At 39.9% G+C, this 22,981-nt stretch overlaps 4 protein-coding genes across 4 annotated transcripts in view; all 4 read right to left on the bottom strand.

Annotated features, from left to right (window-relative positions):
• The window catches only part of LOC145492695 (neuronal growth regulator 1-like), a 28,783-nt gene extending 26,191 nt beyond the window's left edge, over positions 1–2,592 (bottom strand). Inside the window, exon 1 of the mRNA XM_081472100.1 lies at positions 1,954–2,592. Coding sequence (XP_081328226.1) covers positions 1,954–2,020 — 67 coding nt within the window. The 5' untranslated portion in view covers positions 2,021–2,592. The remainder of the gene's footprint in view (positions 1–1,953) is intronic.
• LOC145492291 (uncharacterized) overlaps positions 1–22,981 on the bottom strand; it is a 175,111-nt gene that overhangs the window by 57,461 nt on the left and 94,669 nt on the right. The gene's annotated exons all lie outside the window — the stretch shown is intronic.
• Positions 14,075–17,030, bottom strand: LOC145492694 (tyrosine-protein kinase receptor Tie-1-like). The gene is made up of 4 exons (XM_081472099.1): positions 16,742–17,030; positions 14,581–14,716; positions 14,323–14,336; positions 14,075–14,191 (listed from the first exon to the last, which is right to left on the bottom strand). Exons 1-4 carry the CDS (start codon positions 16,861–16,863, stop codon positions 14,128–14,130), a joined length of 336 nt encoding a protein of 111 aa, XP_081328225.1. The 5' UTR covers positions 16,864–17,030; the 3' UTR covers positions 14,075–14,127.
• LOC145492456 (uncharacterized) lies at positions 21,720–22,645 on the bottom strand. Its single transcript, XM_081471907.1, has one exon. It carries the CDS (start codon positions 22,643–22,645, stop codon positions 21,959–21,961), a length of 687 nt encoding a protein of 228 aa, XP_081328033.1. The 3' UTR covers positions 21,720–21,958.

Below are 22,981 nucleotides of genomic sequence, written 5' to 3'. Positions count from 1 at the left end.
TCTGGAATATGTTCTCAGCCCCCTGCCAGGTGAGTTATGCGTAAGGTAATGTTGAACAGATACTTCAAACTGGAAAACGAACCTTTAGGAAAGGTTTACTTTCTTATTGAAATGTAAAATTTAGTCTTATCGTTTGGAAACACACTCAATAGTGTGTATAGCTATTGCCACAGAGTATGATCTATGCATTTTGCTGGTTTAGGAGCCTCACGCATAAAACCGCTTTGTTGTTCTTGGGAAAGAAGTGAGTTTCTAAACACGAAACTCGATCGTTTACCTTCCAGCAGTTTTGGTTCTATATTTGTCGTTCGCAGGTGAACGATGGCTTTCAATCCATGACTGCTTTTTGACAATGAAGACAGCTTTTCAAGTTAACCAAGTATTTCTCAAGCTTTTTTAAAAGAGCTAAAATTTGTATATTATCTAAAGCGAGCTTACTGCTTTTCAGTAAATTTGGTGGTCTTAAATTATCAGCTTTGAAAGTGGAAAATTAGCTCAGTGACCTTGGAACCAATTTAATATATTTCTGCCGAACCTAATAGCCCCAATTAAGTGCATGACGAGATCGACATTTGAATCAATTAAGTTTGACAGATGTTATTTGGGTCGACCCAAAATTAAGTTTCATGTGGCCAGTTGGTCAGTTCGACTACAGAGCGACTCCGATTCAAACCTCAACCTAGTACCTTCAATGCCAGCAAACTCTTTTCTCGTTTGGGTTTCACATCTGTTTTTACAGGCGTGATTGGGAACGCTTTTGACGTTTTTTGTTTTGTTTTTTTCGAATTTGATACGGATGACGATGTTTAAACTGTTCAACTAACACGATACACTACATGTATGTTTTTCTCAGTGAAATAGCTTTTCTTTAACAAAAAAACTTAAAACCACGATTGCTTAAAATACAATGAAATGCACTTTTTAGAACCCCAATTTCAAAATTTTCCCGGGGAGGCTCCCGGACCCCCCAATAAAAGGTAGCGGTCGGTTCCCCCTCCTCCCCGTTGCTCCGATAAAACCACTCCACGTCTTTTTATCGGCATTGTCCGCCAACTACTCACAGTCATTCTCCCTCTACTTCAAATTTTAAGGAGAACCCCGCAGGATCAGGCGTAAGTCACACTTGTACATATTTGCTCTTTCGTCTTACCCTGATTTCGTTCTTTTGCTTTTAAGTTTTAGCTGTATAATTATATTGATTACGCAATCACAATTGCCTTGCAGCCGAGTTCACCGCATGTGTGCGAGACTTTGACAAGCTCATCCCAATAAACGTTAAAAATCAGTTTGCCTAAACGTTCTTGCACTGTGGTTGACACTCAGCGATCCCAGCCCTCAACTCCCCGTGTCCGCTGCACTGGGCACGCGACGGAAATAAAACCGATAAAATCACATTCAATTAAACATAGCGTGACAAACATGCATCGTGACAATTTACATTCCTGACGAACTCAAACTTAGGCAATTAATATTGCTCATGCATAACGTATCAGAGCGAGCGCCTTCAGTAAGAGGAAATAAAAAGCCAGTCAAAAATTAACAAGATACAAATGGATACAGGCCCTATCAACGCACACTGTGTGATAATATTTAAGTCCGATTCACCAACCCAACTCGGGAAACATCGGTAAAATGTGAAATATTCACAACTTGGAATGCGTGCGGGTTAAGTCACGCGTCCGTGCTGATTCCTTGATGATGAATCATACAAGAACAGTAGTAACTTTAATGATTTAATTCTTAATTTCAAGTCTTGGACAGTTGAAAGCTGTAACATGTGAAAACATAATCCGGCTGAATGTACCCTTGTATCGCGAGTTAACTAAGACAGGTTTCAATTCAAATTATCGCCAGCATGTTATGGTAGAACGCCGTATTTAAGGAATCTTTTAACTAGACTGTGTCTAAAGATTTACAATCCAAACTCAACAGAGGTAGCTACACAATTCTTACCTGTAAGAGGAAGAAAAATAAGAGCGACTGCCACGAACCAGATATTACTTGCTCTAACTTCCGCCATGCTTCTTACGTGCGATAAGCTATTTACAAACTGAGCGAGAAGCTGTCAAGCTGAAAGTTATTGTAACAATAAACCAGAGAATTATGGGTATCAGGAATAAGTTCCCAGCCTCCTCCCAGGTGAGGTGTCCATCCTATATTGATTACGCAGATACCTCAAATCATGAAACTACCCTCTAGGAATGATTCATTTTCATATTTAAATGTAAAACAAAGTCTTATCGTTTAAAAACACAATTCATACCGCATATCAGAGTGAAAATTTGAATGCCATTTAAGAGATTACTGCTTTTCAATAAATGTTGGTCTTGTCTACTTTGAAAGCGGAGAATTAGCGGAATGAAATCTCAAAAATTTGAAGTAACCAGCCTTAGAAGCAAGTTAATGTGTTTGGCTGAAATTTCCTCATCCAAGATGCTTTTATTGGAACAACCAAGGCTGTGTCTAAGAAAAATTACAAGGAGCCCGAAGGCTCCTAACCATGAAATCCTACCTGAGTTTAAGGGAATTTTTAGGAAGTTTAAAGAGGGATTAAAAGGAAAAAAAGTTTTGGAACACCACCAGACAGTTGAACGCCCCTCCCCCTCCCCCCCCCCCCCCCAACCCCAGGTTGGTGGACAACAGTTTGGTGTACGTCTACCAATTGTTAACTTCAAATTCTAATTTTAAAACAACATCAAATCTTCAAAATTTCCTACTTCCATAAATTTACTAATCCTTTGAGAAAAACTATTTATCCCCAAAGAAATCCAAAAATCACCAAAAACATTTACGAAGCAGCCCAAAACGTAGATATGTTGGATGAGCAGAGAAAATTTTGACTGCTTGAAAGTTGAACGAGATATTTGTGTTAAAACCATACCCATGCATCCAAAATACGGCCTTTATGTTAACCCCCGCCTTAGGCTAACATGAAAAAGTAATTTATTTTCCAGTGGCCCAAAGACAAAAGTTTGTCGCCTGTGGCACCCGGGCTTCTCTACAGCACAGCTCTGACAACTTATTTCGGTCTTAAAAAACTTATAATTGTCATTATTGACAAGAAAATGTCTCCTTGAAAGCTTCATCTAATGTTACGCCGGCTTCTCGTTCTTAGTTTTGTTGAATTCGCCATCAATATAGTACCTCAAAACAGCCACACATGACAGTGTCATGTTTAATTAAACCTGATTACCTAATCCAAATCCACAATTAGCCAATTTAAAGCCGTGTATTCTGTCCTGATATTTTATAGTAGCAAATTCACCGGTTTGATGTTGCCGGATTTGGGGCCAAACTCGGGTGCGGTAAATATATGTAATCGTACCTTTTTTGGTACTCTTCGGTGCTATATCAGGCTCGTTTGGTGTCGTCAAGGGTATTTTCGCTCCACTAAGTCGAGTCGTCGACGTCCCCAGTTGCCAAAACACAAAATCCTCCAAGAAAAGAGGCAATTTCCAACGTTAACAAAGACGATCCACGTGAGTTTGTGTTCTGATTTTGCTTTTTAAAACAGTACGTCTCTTTGTCTCAAATTGTAGATGAAAGCGTGAGAAAGGAGTGAGAAAATATCCTACCTGTATATTTGGTTATCTGTAGTCATTCATCCGACTCGTGTGAACATTTTTAATCTTCTCAAGGAGTAGATTATGACCTGCCCAAACCTCCTGCAAGTTCTAAGTCAGCGGTCGACAGAGATTCAAGGTCTGATATCCAACGGCGCCATACTGAATCCACCAGCACCTACAGGCCGGTATCTTAATATTCACTTGTACGAATCTCAAACAGCACGTTGTCCGGTGATATATTCCCTCCAAACAGGCGCTCTAAACTTACAACAAGGAGAATATTCGTGAAAATTTAGCATAATTCTTTTACGCAGTATCTAATAGAGTGGTGTTGAAGGCGTGAATATTAGCTTACTCAAACAATAAGGACCCAAACAAATAGAAAGCATTAAAGTACATGAATTTTTTTTTTACATCTTTAAGGTGGGAAATGTTATCACTTCGGTATAACAATACAGCTACTCCTTTTTTGCGTTATGCATAATGCAATAATTGCCTAACATGTTACACTTCCACCATTTGTTTTTTGATACCTTACCTCTCATTGAATTTACTTTTCTTGTTTATTCTCCAGCCATATTTCAATGTTCACGGTTAGCTCGTGAGGCCTGCATTGCATGACTCAGGTGATGCTCGGAGACCAGAATCATCACGAACGACGCAAAACATGCTCAGCCGAGACCCAAGTACACCTTTAAGCCAAGGGCAGCCGCGAGGGTCTGAATCCGAAGATAGAGATGAACAACACAACGATTATATCACACATGCGTGGTGTAAGGAAAAAGATGACGTCAATGTGAAAAAAGGAAATAGATACCCGTGTATTGTCCGCGAGGTTTATTTCCTTCTCAGGACTAAAGAACTAAAAAAGTGCGAAATGCCTCCTTGTGACTTTTTCTTCAGGCCAGCGTGGACACATTCAGCGATAGAAACGCCATTTAGCACCACAACCACGTGTTCCAACATGAATGAACAACGGCGAAGTTCCTATAGAGATTGTCAAATTGAATTCTAACAGAAGCCATAATCGGGGACGGAGACCGTAAGTCTTGAGATCCGCGCACACCTATGATATGGGACAATTTTTCTATTTTTAGCACAAATTGCGCCATGCTGACGTCATATACTCAACTTTATCATGAAATATATACACATTAAGTTAAAAAAAGCTAGACAATAGTAACAGCGCGAACCCGCAGATAGCCTAAGCTAATCTAGGCGGGCCACATCTATATCTATATTAGACCATTAATACATAAATAAGATTGTTATATCCGCGCGGATCCAAGCACATGTCGGGGACTCTCGCGTGGATGGTGTCACGTTGCGTGATCAAATGGTGAGAGTTGCGAGATTCTCTTGCAGATTTTTCCCAGTGATGGCAGGGAATGAGAAGCAGGGCTCTTATATGTAGTTTTATGCCCTGAGCTAATGGAAAAGGTGAGTTTTTCAGGGTCGTAAATACGACTTCAATTTCGCGCTGTTAATTGAATAATATCTGCTCGTGCTAGTTGTACGCGTAAAGTCTTACGTTTGTTCTGTAAAGGAAAGTTATGTATGAAAACTCTTTAGTCTGGTATCGAGTTAATTTGTGAGTTTCCCAAACAATGCTTAATCATAACCAAGCCCTGTTTTTGATAGTTTCTTATTGTTTCTGTTTGTTTGGCGAGTTTGCATAAGTTTTTGAAAGGAAAGTCTGACGCGTACATTAAGGGCCCATTAACCGATTCATGCGCGCGCTCGCGCGCGTTGCTAAGGAGGTGAAATTTCACTTCCGGTTACTTACGTCAGCCTGAGCGCGGAAAATAAAAACAACTCAATAACTTCCAAATTCGCTTACATTTTAGATGTATTTCTTTGTGTTTCACAAAATGCAAAGTAAAAAAAGTAAAAGCAGAGACAAAATAAGAAAAAGACAGAAAAACAAGAGCAATAGAAAGAGAAAAACTAACTCCGTGTGGCTTTGTTTGATCTTACCGAAGTGCACTGGTAGTGTAAATTGCGCACTCGATGATAGGGTAACTTCCAACATATATCGGGTGCACTTCCGGTTTCTTAAAATACTAAAGGAAACGCGGTTTTTCATTAAATCCAGCCTTTTTCGACGGATTTCAATCAAAGCCAATGTTGGAAAGATAGCTATGCATTCCTTTTTCAAGATCATGCTTTTTTCAGAAAACTACGAATTTTTTAATATTTTGAAATTCTCTCAAAAGCTGACCTTTTAGAAATGAAACAAAATCTATGCATAGCGTAATGAGGATTTGAATTAAATTATTAAATCGATGAAAAAAATGTCGATAAAGTAATTTGCCTGGGAGCCTTTGCGTTTTTTCGGTATTAGTCACATGACCATGGGCGTGGCCGGATGACGTCATCACTAGTGTCACTAATCATGAAAAAGTTAAAACACATGAAATAACTCTGAACTAACTAAAAATGATCAGATTATATGAGAATAAATTTTTCTTAGCAACGGCTCGAAAAGATCGGTTAATGGGCCCTTAAGTAGCCATTTGCATAGTGCAGCGCAAGAACTTTTAAATCCGAGTCGGTGTTTTCAATTGTCAACAAATCTTGACAAAGATTTCGTTCGTTGCCTTTTGTGCCGAGATGCTGCAAAAATTTTCACCAACGCCAAAAGGCTACTAACATCATGTGTTTCTTCAGCATGCATAGTGAAATTTACACTGCGAAAATAAAACAGACAAGGAGTTTTGATAACAGTCAACCAACAAATTCGAAATCGGTGTTCGAGTTGATTAAAGAAAGCGTCATCGTAATTTTGCCGATATTTATGCTGTATTCACATATTTTCAGCTAAGCTTTTAATATGTTCTCAAACATTTATCAACCTTAAACAATTTAAAAACTAGAGATATTAAATGAGTTCAATGCACGTTTTCACACGAAAGTGGGGAAGTCCAATTTGTCATGCTTTACTGATTGTACAAAACACGCATGTTTTACTGACTGTACAAAACACGCATCGGCAGGCGCTCTTATTCATCGACAACAGACAATTTATTGGATTTTTACACAAACAAACTGAGCAGCATATACAGACATAAACTTAGTTGTCACTTATTGGGCCTTGATAAAACATCAAGCGTTGCTTACAATTCAGGCGAAACTCAAATTTGACTTTTCGAGACTCTAGCGAAATCCTCACAAGCGTGTGGCAAGAGGAGGGAAACTTTGAAGTCCTGAAACGCTGCCATATCCAAATATATCCAACTAGTTTTTTGCTGTGTTTTGGAAAAGCTGTTATTCTTCAACCGCATGCGAAACGTAGAGTGGAGTAATCGGAAGCATCGGCACACAACTTGGTCATACAGTGATATAAAGAAGCACATAACTAAATAACACTGTCTTACTTCACTCAATCTGAAGCAACTTACGACGAAAATACTGAAGTAAAATTCCAACAGACATGAACGAATTGAGTTGTGGGCCTAAAGTATCAAACGTTTCGGGAATTTCGGACGCCATTTCCCCGCGCTACATCCGCAAAAATCCTCGCAGCGTGTACGCGCGTGTGCCGCACTGGATGGCGCAATTTGTTCTAAACATAGAAAAATTGTCCCATATCATAGGGACAGCCCCAATACTAGAAATGGCGCGCTTACGGTCTCCGTCCCCGATTATGGCTCCTGATTCTAATAGTTAAACGACTGGAAAAGGTTTATATGGGACTGTTGTCTCAGAGACAACGCATCTGATACAAAGCTAAAAATTGCTTAATACACGGGCGGATCTAGGGTAGGGTGCAGGTGGTGGGCAATCCACCCTCCCCCCCCCCCTCCACCATTCTCCCTGTGAGATGATTCGCGTTTAAAATTCAGTATCTCAGGGTTTTTTTTGTCTTCTTAAGCAATAATTGAAATTTACCTCAATACTAGGGACTAAAAAAAAAAAAAATGAAAAAGAGAACACCTTTAGGATGATCTAAGAACCACAAATTTTCATTAGCGTAAAATTTGACTCGAGGAAAAACTTCAAAAACACAACTATGAGGCTTTCTGTTTAAATTTTCTAAATGTTTAGTATATTTGCGCTAATCTGCTAAAGTACAGCAAATAATCCGGTACACATCTGTGTTTATATATTTCATATATTTTTTATTTATACCATGCCATAGGAAATTCAGTCAATCAGCAGAAAACAGGAAAGCTGTTAAATACTCGACAGGAGGGAGGGGGCGTCTCTAAGGTTTTTATAATTTGATTAGTAATTCGGTTCTATTTTATTTTGTTGTATTTGAGTAAAGAGAAGCCTTAATTTTCTTATATGCCAGGTCTGCAGCAAATATTATACATAGTTGTGTTACGTGAAAAACTCAGCCTAGTTCCCGGCCGGCGGCCTAATTGTGACTAGCTTTTCCCTGATTTTAGTTTGGAATTCGATATTTTAAAAATTGATGAATGCTGTTAATCCAATCGATCCATCAGAATCTATCGATTTGCAAGGTCACGAGCAGCCAACAGTCCCCTTTTGTTCATCTAAAAAGTTGTGTCCCACTGAAAACAGGTTATTAAGGTTACTTCCCACCTTCAGAGGCCAAAAAAATCGTTTTTTTTTCTTTTATTTGACAAAATTTAAGTTCGTCATTTTATCTAGTGTTTCCAAAGGAAAAACATTAAAAATCTCAAAAAGCGGCCGAGTTATTTAGAGAAAACGTAGTTTCAAATAAAGTTAATAAACAAGGAAGGTGTCGTAATCTTGTCAACGGGCGAGAACCCTAGGGAAATTTTCGCGGCAAACGCTCATCGCTCGTATTTCATGTCATTTGCATATTTTTATTTACATCACGCACTTGACAAAAATTCCCACGTGAGAGCTCTTTATGCTAACTCCTATGGAAAAATCAAAAGCAGAAAAAAGTCTTTGGGTAAAGAAAACGAAAAAAACAGACACAAAGAAGAAAGAAAAAGCTCCATATTGTCAAGGAAAGAAAAAAAAAACCTTGCCGGAAGCGACAAAGGCTCTTGGGTTGGCCAAACGCCTTCGACAATCTCGGCATCTGCTGAAGATCCGGAGCGTTCAAATATCCTTGGAACAAGTAGCTTAAAAATCAAAGTCAACGTCGGTGCAGGCTGCGAACAAGATTCTTCGTCGGAATCTGGCGGAAGCGATGAAGAAAAGGAAACCTACCCAAGGGAACTCATTTCAGCAATAAGGGTATTTCTTAAGCCGTCCGTCGATTCCTTAACGTCTTGTTTTTCAGCGGCCCATTTTCCGCCTTAAACATTTTTGGCGCGGGTTTTGCCTTTGCCTTTGCCTTTGGCGTCTTTGCCCATTATATTACGTCGCCGTCCTAAATTGAACTCCAGTGAGCGAGATAAAAAAAAAACGTTGCAATGCGATGCTTTTCCCGGGAAATCTTGATCTATTGTCAGAGACACTAGGAGGTCCTGCTGTTCCATTGGTTTGCGGTTTTATTAGGCGTGATAATCTCTGGGCGTGGCGCGAGTTGTTTACGAACCTTTACAAGCTAAAATCTCGCATTTGATTTTTGGCGGAATACATCCACTTTGAGCGAATTTATAGGGTATGCAGATTTGACGGATTTTCGTGAAATTTCGCCAGAACATTCCAGAGATAATGACAAACCAAAGTGTGTCGGGAAATTTTGATATTTAACACACTTTTCCCGTGACGTCCGTTTACACAACACCTCTCGCATATTTTTAGCTACTCCAGCTTTTAGATGTGGATATCTAGACAACCAATCAGAATATCTAAAACGCCCGACACACTGTAGTTGATTGCTGCCTTGTGAATAAGACTGTGCAGCCATTTTGCTCGTACTGCGGAATCCGATAGCCGATAAATTCAATAGAAGAAGCCACGGTCGTTTCACGCCTTACCGCCTCCTGACACTTCCTAAAAGAAAGCATTGCTGAAATTGTATTTTTTTTTCGTAAAGTACATTTATTAAGCTTTCTTATGATATATAGTTTGTTGGGATTTTATTGAAACTGGCGCGCGTACGATTTTTTTTCCCGAAAGGCACCCGCGATGGTGGGAAGTAACCTTAAAGACACTTTGGGTTTTTTTGCAGGGAAAGTCACTGGAAGGAACATATCATAATGCACAAATTCCCTTCCAGAATGCCACACTGGGCATCACTTAGGGATTCTGATGAACATTTTCCCTTTGAAGGCTAATGCTCCGCCCCCCCCCCCCCCCCGGATGATCAACTGGCATGGAGTTTTTAACTCACTTAGTTTGGATTTTCAAAAATGTCTTTATCACCTGTCAAGACATACACATGAGAGCTACATATTTTTTTCATATGTTCAATCCTGCTGTCAAATTTGAAAGTTCCTGTTTCATTTTTGCACCCCCTTAAGCACTTGTCAACACCTCTTTATTAAACTCCCATTGATTATGACAGCCCAAGATATTTCCTTTAAAGGAACAGAGTCATACAAGGGCTTACGACAGCTCGATTGCCAGTATAAATCAATTGACAAGTTTCATTTGGAATAAATTTGAGATCCCTAATTTACGATAGTTTCACTTAACTTCCACACCTCTTTATTAAACTCCCATTGATTATGACAGCCCAAGATATTTCCTTTAAAGGAACAGAGTCATACAAAGGCTTACCACAGCTAGTATAAGTCTATTGACAAGTTTAATTTGGAATTAATTTGAGATCCCAGATTTACGTTTGTTTCACTTACCGGTAATTGGTGTGAAGTTAAAAAATGCGACTTTTCTGTTACATCAGCAACTAAAATAGATGCCACCAACCTTATTGACTTTGATACCATACTGAAGAAAAAGCTAGGGTGGTGAAATTCAACCATTTTTACACAAGGATAACTAAACACTGAGCTATAAAGACACAAAACAGAGCAAGCATCAAGGCTCTCCGGAGCTAACATCAAGGTTTTCAGCGCTGACTGCTATTACACAAACCACAAATAAAACCACCAACAATGCATCAGGCAGGGCATGTAGGGCCATATATGGTCAGAATGAGAGCATAGCTACTAAGCACAATGGAGGAGAATGAAGCTTATGGATCTCTGGAGTCCGAGGGAGAAATATTAATTCAGTCAATCAAACATTCCTTTATTTGGTAAAGCAGGGTTCACGAAAAGTAGCCTTCATTCGGTGTCCATTCTGTGGACATTATCCATTCCAAGAAGATAAGAACAGATAATGTCCGAGGACAAATATCGAGCATATTTTTAAAGTCAAACGGAAGCTCTTGTGTTTATTATCCTTCAAATTATCTGCTTGAAGAATCTGCTTGAAGATTTGAAAATAGGGGAATACCACTCCAGAATAGCACATTTCACAGCTGTAGTTAGAGCATTTAGTGATGCAATTAGACAAAGACACGCAAGCGACAATATTTGATGGATTAAATGGCACTAATAGTCATAATTGAAACTTTAGGCTGATGTGGACCTGTGAAAAGCAGATGATTATAAAAGCAGAATAAATAAAAAGTGCTAATAGGCATAAAACTTGTTTAAATTAAAAAATTTAATAAGAATAAATGTCTGATTGTCTTCACAACATTTCTGCACTCTAACACTTAGCATTTGCTGTCATTTATTTTGAGTGCTATGCTGCAAGATCTATTTAGTGACATTTAGTGGAGGGTTGTTTTTTAGTTGGAATATAATGACAACTTAAAGGGATGAAAAGACTACAATACAGCCTTGAAATTCTTGGAGGCTTAAGAAATAGGAGCCATTACAACATGGCAATGCAGGACAGTTGCAGCATCATTAGCCTGTTCCAAGCTCTCGGTCTCGTTCTCTACAAGAACCCGTCTGTTGCTTGGCAACTTTTTGCGATCGTGCCCACTGACCGAGAACCTGGAACAGGCTACAGCATCATTCAAGATGGGGCATTGTTCCGGAATAAGCCAAGTTATCAGGTTATGACAAAAGATAAATAACTCATACAGCAAAATTGATTTCACCATAACCGTAATTATATTTAAATGCTATATATTTTAACACCAAAATTGTAAGTGGCAAGAGGAAAACCAAAAACAGCTTACTCAGGCTAACTCTAATTTGAACTTTGTTGTAAGTATGAAATCACAACACTGAACACCACAACTGCAGTGGACAGCAATAAGTCAACAGTTGCAACGGGACAGGAAAAAAAAGCCAACAAACCCTCACAACAAAAGCCAACAAATAAAGCTGCTGTACGATTAAAGCCAAAAAATATCACCATACAGTGGACACAATTAAAACACAAAAGGCAAACGAAGTTGAAACACAAAGAATTGAATTCGAAGGCCTCATAACTACCACCAAAAGTTCTCCAAAACATACAAAAACCGATCACATCGCAGGGAAATTTTGGTGGAAATCAAGAAATAAACATCTCAACACTCAAACGGATTGATGAGAGGAACGGCTGGTTCAACCGACACAGAGATACACGCAGATTAAACGTATACTATAAACGCATAAAACCTTCTATTAACGAGAATATTGGTAAGACATTTAGGAGAGAAAACAAGAAGGTTTTAAGTTGACCTCTCTCATCCCGTTTTCAAGACGGCGGTCCCGCCACTTACCCGCAACAAACTTCAACAAGGATACACGATAATGCGCGCACAAAACAGTTTTAGCTAAAACTGTGGGCCCCAAATAGTTATGTCACACTTAAAATATGTCACACCTTAATAATATTTTTACGCCTGTTTCCTAGACGCATTACCGAGCGGTTTGTATACGCAAATCCGTAGGTGTCGTTTTTTGCGAAATGCAGAATTGTATCTAGGTATATATACAGGTATACTTGATTGTATTGTTAAACTCCCTGAAGAAGTGTGCGCTAGTCACACGAAACGCGTAGGAGAAAATAAAAAAGTTTCACAACTCAAGTAGTTCGCACACGTGCTGCTCACTGGTTTTACTTTAAAAAAAAAAAAATGATGCACACAGACAAAAAGCAACAATAAACTGTACACAACTACACTTAGTTAGCGAACAAAGGCGATATAAGGCATGTTTTTTTGTCTTTCTTAACCTCTGTTATCCTTCTTCAACGGCGTAATCTGAATAAGCTAGTCGAAGCGCTCACGCGTTGGTATGTGACGTCACACCGGTAGCAATGAGTCGGTAACGAATCAATACCGGAAAACGATAGAGTCGCCCCCTCCCTCCTGATACTCAAAGATGTTACTTTCTACCTTCCCACTGCGCGCTGCATCGTTTTGGCCACTGTAATTTCTATGGTATGGTATAAAGTAGTTATGCAATGCTTTCTCGTGGGATACCGTGGAATATCCCACTTGCAACTTGTATTTTCTTAGTATGCACACTTGCCTGAAGGCTTGGGTGTAAACAGAGAAATTGATTCGTGGGATTTTCCATGGTACAACACTCGAAAGCGTTGCATAACCAGTTCATGTTTTACTGAATAAAAGCGTGAAAAAAATTCTGCCATGGGTATGATTTCACTCACATCCTCCGCCTGTATACTAGTCAGGGCTTGAACCACAACACCATTCGGACAATAATGCTCGTATTGTGGCGATAGTAGAGGTGCTTGGCGCGGCTTCCTCATGAGCCTCTCACTATATTTCTTTCTCGGTGATAAGGAAATGAACTTATAATTACGGTACTTATAACTTAGAACTGAGAATTTATAACTACGTTCAGTTTAAATCCCATCTAAGGGCACGACGTTTGGTGAACTGGTTGTAAGGAATCACATGGTTTACGAGGGATCGGCATCCTTTTTAAATAGTTTTGTAAGAATCTTATTAACTAGAACAAACAGTTCTTCGACACCAGCCTATCAAGATTCTTTTTCTTGTATAAAAGCAAGACCAAACAAATCTTTTGTTTTTCGCGAACTCAGTGAAATAATTCTAACCAAGTTCATTTTTTCTCTACTGAGGAAATTTTGGGCAAGTGTCAAAAAACGGTTTATAATTGAATACATATTTTCTAAAAATCTAAATTCCAATGCCAAAATATATCATCACAATACTAATTCTGATTAGTAGAATTATACTGGTATACTAATGCAAATGCTGCAATCTGATTGGCTAAGCTACTCATATACTATCAGCCATTAGAGTGCAGTAGCTGTCGATCGTCCACAAAATGCGACTTTTGTATCGTTTTTCCGAAGTTTTGGAAGAAAGTTTAAATGTAAATAGATAATTACATCCCTAAGACGACTGAAAAAAGGAAATTGACGTTTTCTTGACTTCAAAAACTTGACATTATTGAAAAATCGGGTGCGCGCGCGTATACAACTGCAAAATTACCAAGGACAGTTCAATACGTGCGATTTTATTAATGCGGAGAAAAATAATTGAAAACCGTTATTTGCGATAATTTCAGTTAGAATTCTACTAAAAAAATTAAGATTATTCGCTCTCCATTTCTATGAGGTGATAGTTGGTGAGGCCGAAGGCCTCATCAACTATCACCTCATAGAAATCTCGAACTCATAATCTAATTGTTAATTAGTTATGGGAGTAACTGTTACAATGTCTATATACAGTCAGTCAGTACTGTCTCCTGCACTATTATTATGAAAAGGAGCCTCAGTTCTCCTACACGACCAAATCTTCAACGTTTGCGTACAACTGCTTGTCATACATTTCCATGTTGATCAACCTTTGCGGAGAAGAAAACATAGAAAACAATCACTTGGCTTGCAAGGGTTCTTCGAACTTTTACCGTGCAAGTATTCAATAGCTCGTCACGATAATTGTTTCTTATTTGCATCATGCATAATATAATCTAACTTGAATGACAGGTACTTTTACGCAATTTTGTAGTGTCTACCCGAAATTACCTCGTGTCCCCGTTGAATTTCGGTATATTCAAAAAAACAAAAATTATCCGTGAAAAGAAATATTACTTGGTATTATTATGAGCTCTGATCAATCCTTTCACTTGGTTTCTTAAGCGCGTTTAAACAACAAACGCAAACGGCAGCCGTCTGGGCTGGTTCACTATAACTTCTGATGAACATTCCTAGTGCTGTTTTGTAACTGAAATTAATTTTGACAATTGAAAATCAATCCCCATGAGCTTACCTTGTGTTGGTTTTCCATTTCTTTGAGTTCATTCCTCAATTCAGTAAATGTTGGTCTTTCATCTGGGTTTTCTTTCCAAGATTTCGTCATTATTCCATATCTAACACTGAATAAATTAAAAAGTCATGATGTTGCATCCGGTAGGAGGCGTGGTGGCGTAATAATTAACAATTAGATTATGAGCTTGAGACTTCTATGAGGTGATAGTTGATTCGGCCTTCGGCCTCATCAACTATCACCTCATAGGAATAACGAGCTCATAATCTAATTGTTTTAGTAAAATTCTTACTAAAATTTACTTCAAATAACGGTTTCCAATTATTTCTTGACGTATTATTAAGCTTTGCGTCTGAAAAAGGTCGCTCAGATTGAATTGTAATTTAAAATATAAATTATGTGTGCGCGCGCATCAGTTTTTTTCAATAATTTCAACTTTTTTAAATGTCAAGAAAGCGTGAATGTCCTTCATTTTGACTTCTCAGGAATTTAATTATCCATTCGCATCAAAACGTTCCTTCAAAACCTTGGAAAAACGAAAAACACGTCAACATTTCCTAGACAACCTCCAGCCACTGCACACTAATGGCTGATACTGTTCAATGGCTCAGCCAATCAAATTTAGGGCATTTGCATTAGTATACTAGTAGAATTCTAATACATAGATTTAGGCCAGCCTAAAAGTGTAGCTCCTGGGTCGGGTTATTCAGAACCCGATTAAGCTAACCCTGGAAAAGCTAGGTAGAATTTTGATTTGAGTTTTGTAACTTTGCGGTAAGGTTTTCTATCTATTGTTTGGCCTTCTGTTTTGAGTTTTAATAATCATCATATACACAAAACAAAGCAGGAAAAAAAATTTGTAAAGAAAAAAAGTTATAATTCCATTAACTTTTAATCCTGGGTTAGCGTTAACCGGCTTCCGAACAATCCTGCCCTGTTTTCAACAAGTTAACTTGACAAGACCCCGCGATCCAATCGAAAACCAGCACTTGGTCAGCGGTTTACTTAAAAAAAACACGTGACGCCGATAAGCCGTAGACCTGAGCCCGCGATATGGTCACGTGATACTGGTCAGCGGAAACCATTGTTTTGACAGGTGACAATTGATTATGACATGGATGCCCAATATCAAAGAAGTGCACGGTAAACCAAGGCTGCAGGTCTCTGCCAGCCTATTATTTGGAATTTGGACGCCATGTTGCGCGACTCCGTCGTCGTCGTCGCCGTCGTGCGCACGCGCCCACGAGCAATACCGTTAGCCATGATAACCATGAGAAAATCAACTCATGGGTTTCCTTTACTTTCCTATATGAGTATGGGGCTCCGCTTGGAGGCTCTTCCGGCCGCCGAAGCTCCGCTACTTATGATGATTAGTGGTCTGTGTTCGAGCCGTGACTGCGGCCCTTAAAACTCTGGTATTGTTGAAATTTTACACCAAGGGGAAAAAATGCCGGGTGGATAAACTTAAATGGATTAGCATCTCTTTCAGGGAAACGGGGAAGAGGCAAAGAGGGAAGGGGGCGTGCTAACGTTTTAGTTGGGCTTCTTGGTGAACTAGATAATTCAGGATAATAATTTCTTGATGCTAGTATTCATTTAGCACCTCATGTCATCTATTTTCCTTGCCGGTACAGTTATGTCCTGGATTGAACGCAAGTATTGTTCACTCAGTACTTCATATTTGGCATTGTTAGTTGACATTTTCATATTACTTCATATTTGACAGAACTGTGTGTGTTTTGGCGACTTTTTACCAATGAGAGCACTTTGTGATGTTCACCATGAGGAATTTGAATCTCATTAGCCTTCAATCCTGGACATATCTACACCCATAGGCGCCTGAAGACTAATTCTATTAAATGGTAGAACTCAAGCAACTACTGCAACTAATTTCATGCTCAACTTAACAAACTGTCGTCACTTTTTTTATGCGTCTGTCCTCTTATTGATGATAAATTGCGTAATAACATTGTCAAAGTGGTTGTGAAACCACAAGCTTGCATAAATTAAAATCTTATCCGTCTGTACTTTTATTGATGATAAAAATGAGTCAATCAGCGCGCGAGAAATAAGTCAGTTATTGTAAAAACTAATGTGGACATTAAAGTGAAAAACGAGAGCTGCTTACAATTTTTCATCCACGTGTTGTGGCTTCGACATTCTGTGTCCTTGCTGCAGCCAGTGTACAATTTTTCTGCCATCCATCCGTGGATATGGTGAACCACCTGGAAGAGAACATTTCAGTTTCATAAGACATCAAGACCACGATTCCTTCCAAAATAAACACAATCTTAAAATTGTAACTATTTCTGCAGCAATTTATAAGTAGAATGGTTGCTATTAGAAAAAAATCATTAAGTATCTTCTCCTAATGAGAGGCCATTCCGGGGTAACAAAACAAACATTAGAAACGAATATTGAAAACAAAATGCAACGAATTATGAATGCTATTTGAGAGGAAACAGACCACTTAGCCATCTTGCAAACTTGGTCGAAGAGTTGAACTCGGGTCTATGGTAAACAAACTCTAGCTAGGGTCAGAAGGGAACTTCAACCCAGAAGCTCTAGCTTCCAAGCACGTGACCGTTGTTGAGTAGATGTTGCGTGTTATGGAAAGGCGCAGTAAAAAAACTACTAAGGTGCAAGCCGCTACCTAGCTTACCTATCGTGACAATCTCGTAAAGGAGAACTCCGTAACTACACCTGCTAGACAAATAAGTGTTTAAATGATAGTTATGGTATGGTGAAAACAGACGTTGATACTTAAAAATAATAGCATTGGAAGTTCTTCGGTTCGTCTCCTGGATGCTACTATACTACTGCCCTTCTAAGGAATGATGCTATAAATAGTAATATAATTTTGCAGGTTGTGCATATGTATGACAAGATTTGGAAGAACTTTCTCTCATGTCTTAGGCAAAAAAAATTCCTTGTTTCCATGTAAATAATAACAACAAACAGTCCAAAATCTTTGACGAATTCACTACTACCAGTCTGGCCACAGTTATTCTAAGGCCGCATAACGCTATCCACCGCATAAACAGCTATCCAGTGAATAAGTGTTAACAAAACAAACCACGCTATCCGCTGGATAGTGATTTATCCGCTGGATAGTGTTATCCACCTTTCAGACAACCCGGGACATATCAAATCAGGGTTAAGATTAATTGATGCAAGGTATCTTTTCTGTCTTAACATGGACGAGCAAAAGAAGCTGTTATTATTAGTCAAGTAAAGTAATATGGTCATCCTGGTACATGTACTACTCACACATCGCTTTTTGTTGAATACGTCCCACAAAGGAACGCTTCCATTGTAGTCCACTTAACAGGAACACGCCCCTAGAGAAAGAACAGAAGTTTTTAGCTGAAAGGCAGACGAGAAGGGCAGTACTGGGGTTTGATTTATGAGTTAGTAGTTAGATACCCGATTATTCGGTATAATGATAACGTTTCACAAGGCACCGGAATAGTCCCTGTGATTAGTCTCTTGAAGAGTTTACACGAGGGAACATGTTGCAGGGACTGGTCCCTCGTAGTATGTACATGAGGACAGTGATTGGAGGATAGGGACACCTAGAGACACCTAGCTCAAAATCTTGGGAAAAAAGTATTGTTTTCCACTCTTTTGCTTTTAAAGAGTAAAACTGAAATTGTTAAAATGAGTGTCACAATGGGATATATATACCAAGGCAATAAATAATGTTAAATTAACCACTATGGCGACTTAATGAAGCTGACATTTCAAGCGTTAGCCCTTCTTCAGAGCAAAGCGGACTTTGAAAAATAATTAAAATAAATACTGATCTGCGGTTGGATTAGTTTCATTTTGTCTCAGAGACTTGTCTCCCGAACAGTTCAAGCGAAGGGTATTGAAGAGACAAGTCTCCGGGACGCTTCATCTTGACTCTTGCCTTTGATTTTCGTTCGTAAATGTTGTCCTCTTGAACATCTCTGGCCATTCCAAAGTCTGTCACTTTACATGTTTCTTTTTCACCAACAAACACATTACGAGCTGCTAGGTCTCGGTGGATAATCTGAAACAGAAGGTTATTGGTAATATCTCGATACGTGGGAGACAAAAAAGAAATAAATCAAATGTCGCGAACCACTGGCATTCAAACATTTCGACATGATTTTAGACCCATGTACATGTTTATTTAATAGACAAGTTATATTGCAATTAAAAAAGCTATAAGGTCTTGAGCGAACTGCCTTCCTTAATCTTTTAATATCATATGATGTTAAAAAAAAGGAAAGAAAATCGATAACATCCGCACGATCTACAGATCAGTGACAGCGCAAAATTGGATACAAGACAAGCAGTGGTATGGGCTAGTCCAGTACGAATTTGACAGGTAGTGTCATGCAAATGAAAAAGTATTGTTATGGAAAGGAGTTCTATTGTTTTCTCGAGTTTGACGTATCCATGGTAACCAGAAGCCCCGCCCCCTTTGACGTGATTAATCTCGTTTCCGTGTTGACCGAGTAAAAAGCCTGGTTTCTAAAATAGAGCACACATATTGTAATCAGGATTTTAATACTAAACTTTGCTTTAAAACGAACACAGAGTCTGATATTTCATTTGTCAACTTTTATTGAATAATAACAACATGAACTCCAAAGGGAGAATCGATTACAATTTTAACTTTTTCTTCGCCTGCATGATTCTTTTCACAATCTTTTCAGTCACCGTTTTGTTGCCGGGTAACATCGTTATGGCCTTGATCATCTTTGTATCTGCTTTCCACTTGTCTTGCAAATTCTTAGCGCGACTGTAATCGATGTCGTGTTGTTTGGCAATCTTGTCCAGTCGGTTGATGCCTGGGTCTCCTCGTTTCAGTCTCTTTGCCAACTTGGTCCCAGGCCCCATGTACTGGTACCCAGGCCAGTGAAATTCAATCCCCGTCTTGCCTAGCAATTTTTGAATGTCAAAACCACGTCCACGTTGGCGATACTTGCGCGTACGGGTCTTAGACCGAATCATAATCGTGTTTTAGATTTCTTCTCAGTTTCTTTCCTTTGGCCCAGTCTTCCCAACCACTCGTAGGTTTTAAACGTTCGGCCTCGTTTTTACGTTTGCCCTTGCCTTTGCGCTTGTCTTTACCCAGGAGAATGTCAGCCTTTCTTAGGAGCGTTCCCAGATCCGAGTCAGGTGGTGGAATGGGTGTTTTAGCAGCGGGTTGCTTCTTTTTAACACCTGACGTAGACGATGTAGCTTCTTCCTTGATCTTTGGTGTTTTTGTACCTCGAGAAGCGTTCTTAATCAATTGTTTGAACATGGTTTCCAACGGACCCTTCACCAAATCTCCTTCCTCTCCATTTTCCTCTTCACCGACATCAACACTATTGCTCGACAAAGGACCAATTTGTCTGATACGTTTGGTTAAACGACCTCTCTGACGAGCTAGAGGTTTAATTTTCTTGATGGCAATCGAATCTGGAATCGATTTATCACGGAGTATCACGTGACTTTCGGCGGCCAATCGACCCGCTTTGTTCAACAAGGCATTGTCGGTGACTTCTCCTTTGTAATACTGAACCAATTGGTCAAACTCTTTTGTGGGTACCATCATGACCTCTTCTGTCATCCTCGAAATGTTGTTGGAGTAACGTTTCGTAGCAGTCTTGCCAGTAACGAACCTCTTGATGAACCTTTTCTAGTTTCAGCTCCAGGCTATGTTTCGTTTCTTCTACTGTAGAACACTCCTTACACAACAGGATGGTCTCACCTGCTTCGGTCTCGTCGCGGTGTCGTTTGCAAGCTGAACACAGATCCTCGTACTTAAATGCCATATGCTCTTGAAGGAGGGCGTTGTAAGCTCGATGCCAATGTTCCACATCACGTTTCAGGGCGTCTTCTCTTTCGTTGGCTTGTTGTAATAACCTGACCAATTCGCTCAAGGTGTCTTTGGGTTTGGTGTTTAACATCGACATGCTTGGAACACGTCGTTCAAACCTTGCCAGAATCCGCCACCTTTTTGTTTTTGGAGATGTTCTCTTCGCCTCTTGACCGAGTTTCTGCGTTTCCCCACCTCGCGTAGCGTTGTCTTATAGCGATGCAGTTTCGCCATGGTGATTGGGTGAACGGGAATTCTCTTTCGTAATAGATTGAGAACCATGTCGCTTACGGCGTTGATTTGATCTGCATTAGCATGTTCTAACATCTCCTGTCTCCTGTTCCGATTGGCCTCTTGGAGAATAGTTTCCAAGAAAGGGCGTTGTCTGCGCAATCGAATCATACTTCCCAAGGTGCAGGGCGTCTGTTGTAACTGCCTGTGACACCCTTTACACCCATTCTCTTATACCGTTTGTCCTTTCCGAGCTTGTACCCGATCTTGGCTGCATTCTTGAGAACAGTAAACAGTGCACCTCCACGTTGTCTCTTGTTATAGTGATTCACATTGTCTCTGATTCCTTTTGCTGCCTGACCCGCTAATTTCAAAGCCAGCGTAGCAAAGGTAGGTGAGGGTCCCGATAAGAACATACAAGCTCCTTCGGCGATCTTGTCAACCAATCTATGTTTACGTCCTGCCAATGCTCCACCTCGCTGTTTACTTCTTTTCTTGGTTTTTGGTTTATTTTTCATCGTCGACGTTTACGCGAAGCAACTTCCAAACCTTTTTTCACACCGTAACCAGCTGCACCAGAGATTCCTCCTAGAGCCGCCGCCTTGCCTGCTGCTACTAAAGCTGGAATGAGAGCTGCCAATGGTAACAATCCCCCTTTTTGTGTCCTCCTACGTCTCCTTGGTTTTTTACGAACTGTTCGTTTGCTCTTCATGACACATACTACCACTCACACGTAAGTGCTCCAGCTTTTATCGACGTGGTCGTAGCGAAATCGTTGTTCGTATTCTTGCACGCACTTGTCAGATACTGGGGGTGTGAAATCAGTGATTGTGTCATCCAAGGTTTGCATCTTGATTAAAAATCCCTCAAACTCCTCCATCGGAAGTCCTCGCACGTAGGTTCTCAATTCGATCAATGTTTTGTCGTAAGTGGTGTAGGCAAAGCGACACATGTCGATTTTGAACGAAAACTTTTTGAAATCGTTCCACCCCGTAATCACAGTTCCAGCGGCAGTTAAACATGCAATCAGGAGACTGTTTTCTAAGACGGATCCTACGACAATGCCTGCTGCCACGATGATCAATGCCAAAGCGTTCAAACAACCGTGGCACCACTTAAAGTGGTAAAACATCTGGCGATGACACCACCACTGACGGTGGTAAAAGGCAAACAACCCATCCAATCGGTACAACAAATCTTTGTTTACCAACTGGGCGCTTTTCTTGGATCCGTTCATTAGAGATACGGTAGTGATTGAATCTTGGGAAGAACTCATCACGATGTCTCGATGAATTTGTGACATCTAATACATCCTTCGTCCTTTAAAAGGTGGCTGAGAATCCTTTGATCGTCCGAACTGCCTGGATGTAAATCCAAGACCATGTATCCGAACGGACGTTCTGTCAAACGTTGAAACGTGTCTTGTAAAACTTGCCATTGGGTGGGAAATGCCTGTAACAGTAAATTTCTCATGCCTAATTGATCTCGTGGATTCTTGAAGGCTACGACATAGTGGGCGTTTCTGGAAATACTCTTGGCATATTTCCCCGGCGGAAACATGTCTTGGCACAAGTAGAGCACGGTGACGTTCTGATGGTGAGAATGTTTGGTGAACAGATCCAACACTCGTTTATCGTTCCCTCCTTCAGCCATTAGATCGTCCAACACGAGTAATCCGCCTTTAGGAAACCACGTTTTCAGTTGATCTGTGTCGGGAACGTCTTCGTGAAACTTGACCCCCTGTTCTTTCATGGTCTGAAACCTGTTTTGCCACACTCCGTAACAATAATGTATTTGGGAGGGTGGGGTATGAAACAAATCGAGGTTGTTCAGTAAAAGTTTGGTGGTAAACACAGTCTTGCCACACCCTGAAGGACCCACCACCAACAGACTGGAAGGGGTGTGAAATCGAAAAGACTTGCGTCGTTCCATGAGTCCAAATGACCAAACGCGCATGGGCATACTACTTTTGATACCGCATGGAAAGGAAAAATTCCACCCAACGGGGAATGGAGCCCTGATCTCTCGAGTGACAGTCCAGAATACTAACCATTGTACTACAAGATCATCACACGGAAAATGAACGTTTTCAATCGTATTTTAATATCAAACCAACAATCATTACACTAAATATCGCACACCGCAACGAGAGGTGTCTTGGTGATGTTTCACTTTACACACTTTATCCCATTCTAACTCTTTCTCGATCAACTTCTTTAACATCTGGCCTATTTTGTGATCGTTGTCTACATAATCATGTTTCGAGAAACGCCTCAAGAACTCGTTCATGCTTTGACC

The sequence above is a fragment of the Orbicella franksi genome, chromosome 7 (assembly GCF_964199315.1).
Source record: "Orbicella franksi chromosome 7, jaOrbFran1.1, whole genome shotgun sequence".
Taxonomy (NCBI): domain Eukaryota; kingdom Metazoa; phylum Cnidaria; class Anthozoa; order Scleractinia; family Merulinidae; genus Orbicella; species Orbicella franksi.
The sequence above is the reverse complement of the archived record's forward strand: the minus strand, read 5'-3'. Positions and strand labels throughout refer to the sequence as shown.

Bases quoted from the DNA above. Each gene is read 5' to 3' on its own strand.
- LOC145492694 (XM_081472099.1), bottom strand. From the start codon at position 16,863: ATGAAACTGAAATGTTCTCTTCCAGGTGGTTCACCATATCCACGGATG. The intron at 14,717-16,741 runs GTAAGCAGCTCT...ATTCAGTGTTAG, and splicing joins CAACACGTGGATGAAAAATT to ATATGGAATAATGACGAAAT.
- LOC145492456 (XM_081471907.1), bottom strand. From the start codon at position 22,645: ATGCCCATGCGCGTTTGGTCATTTGGACTCATGGAACGACGCAAGTCT.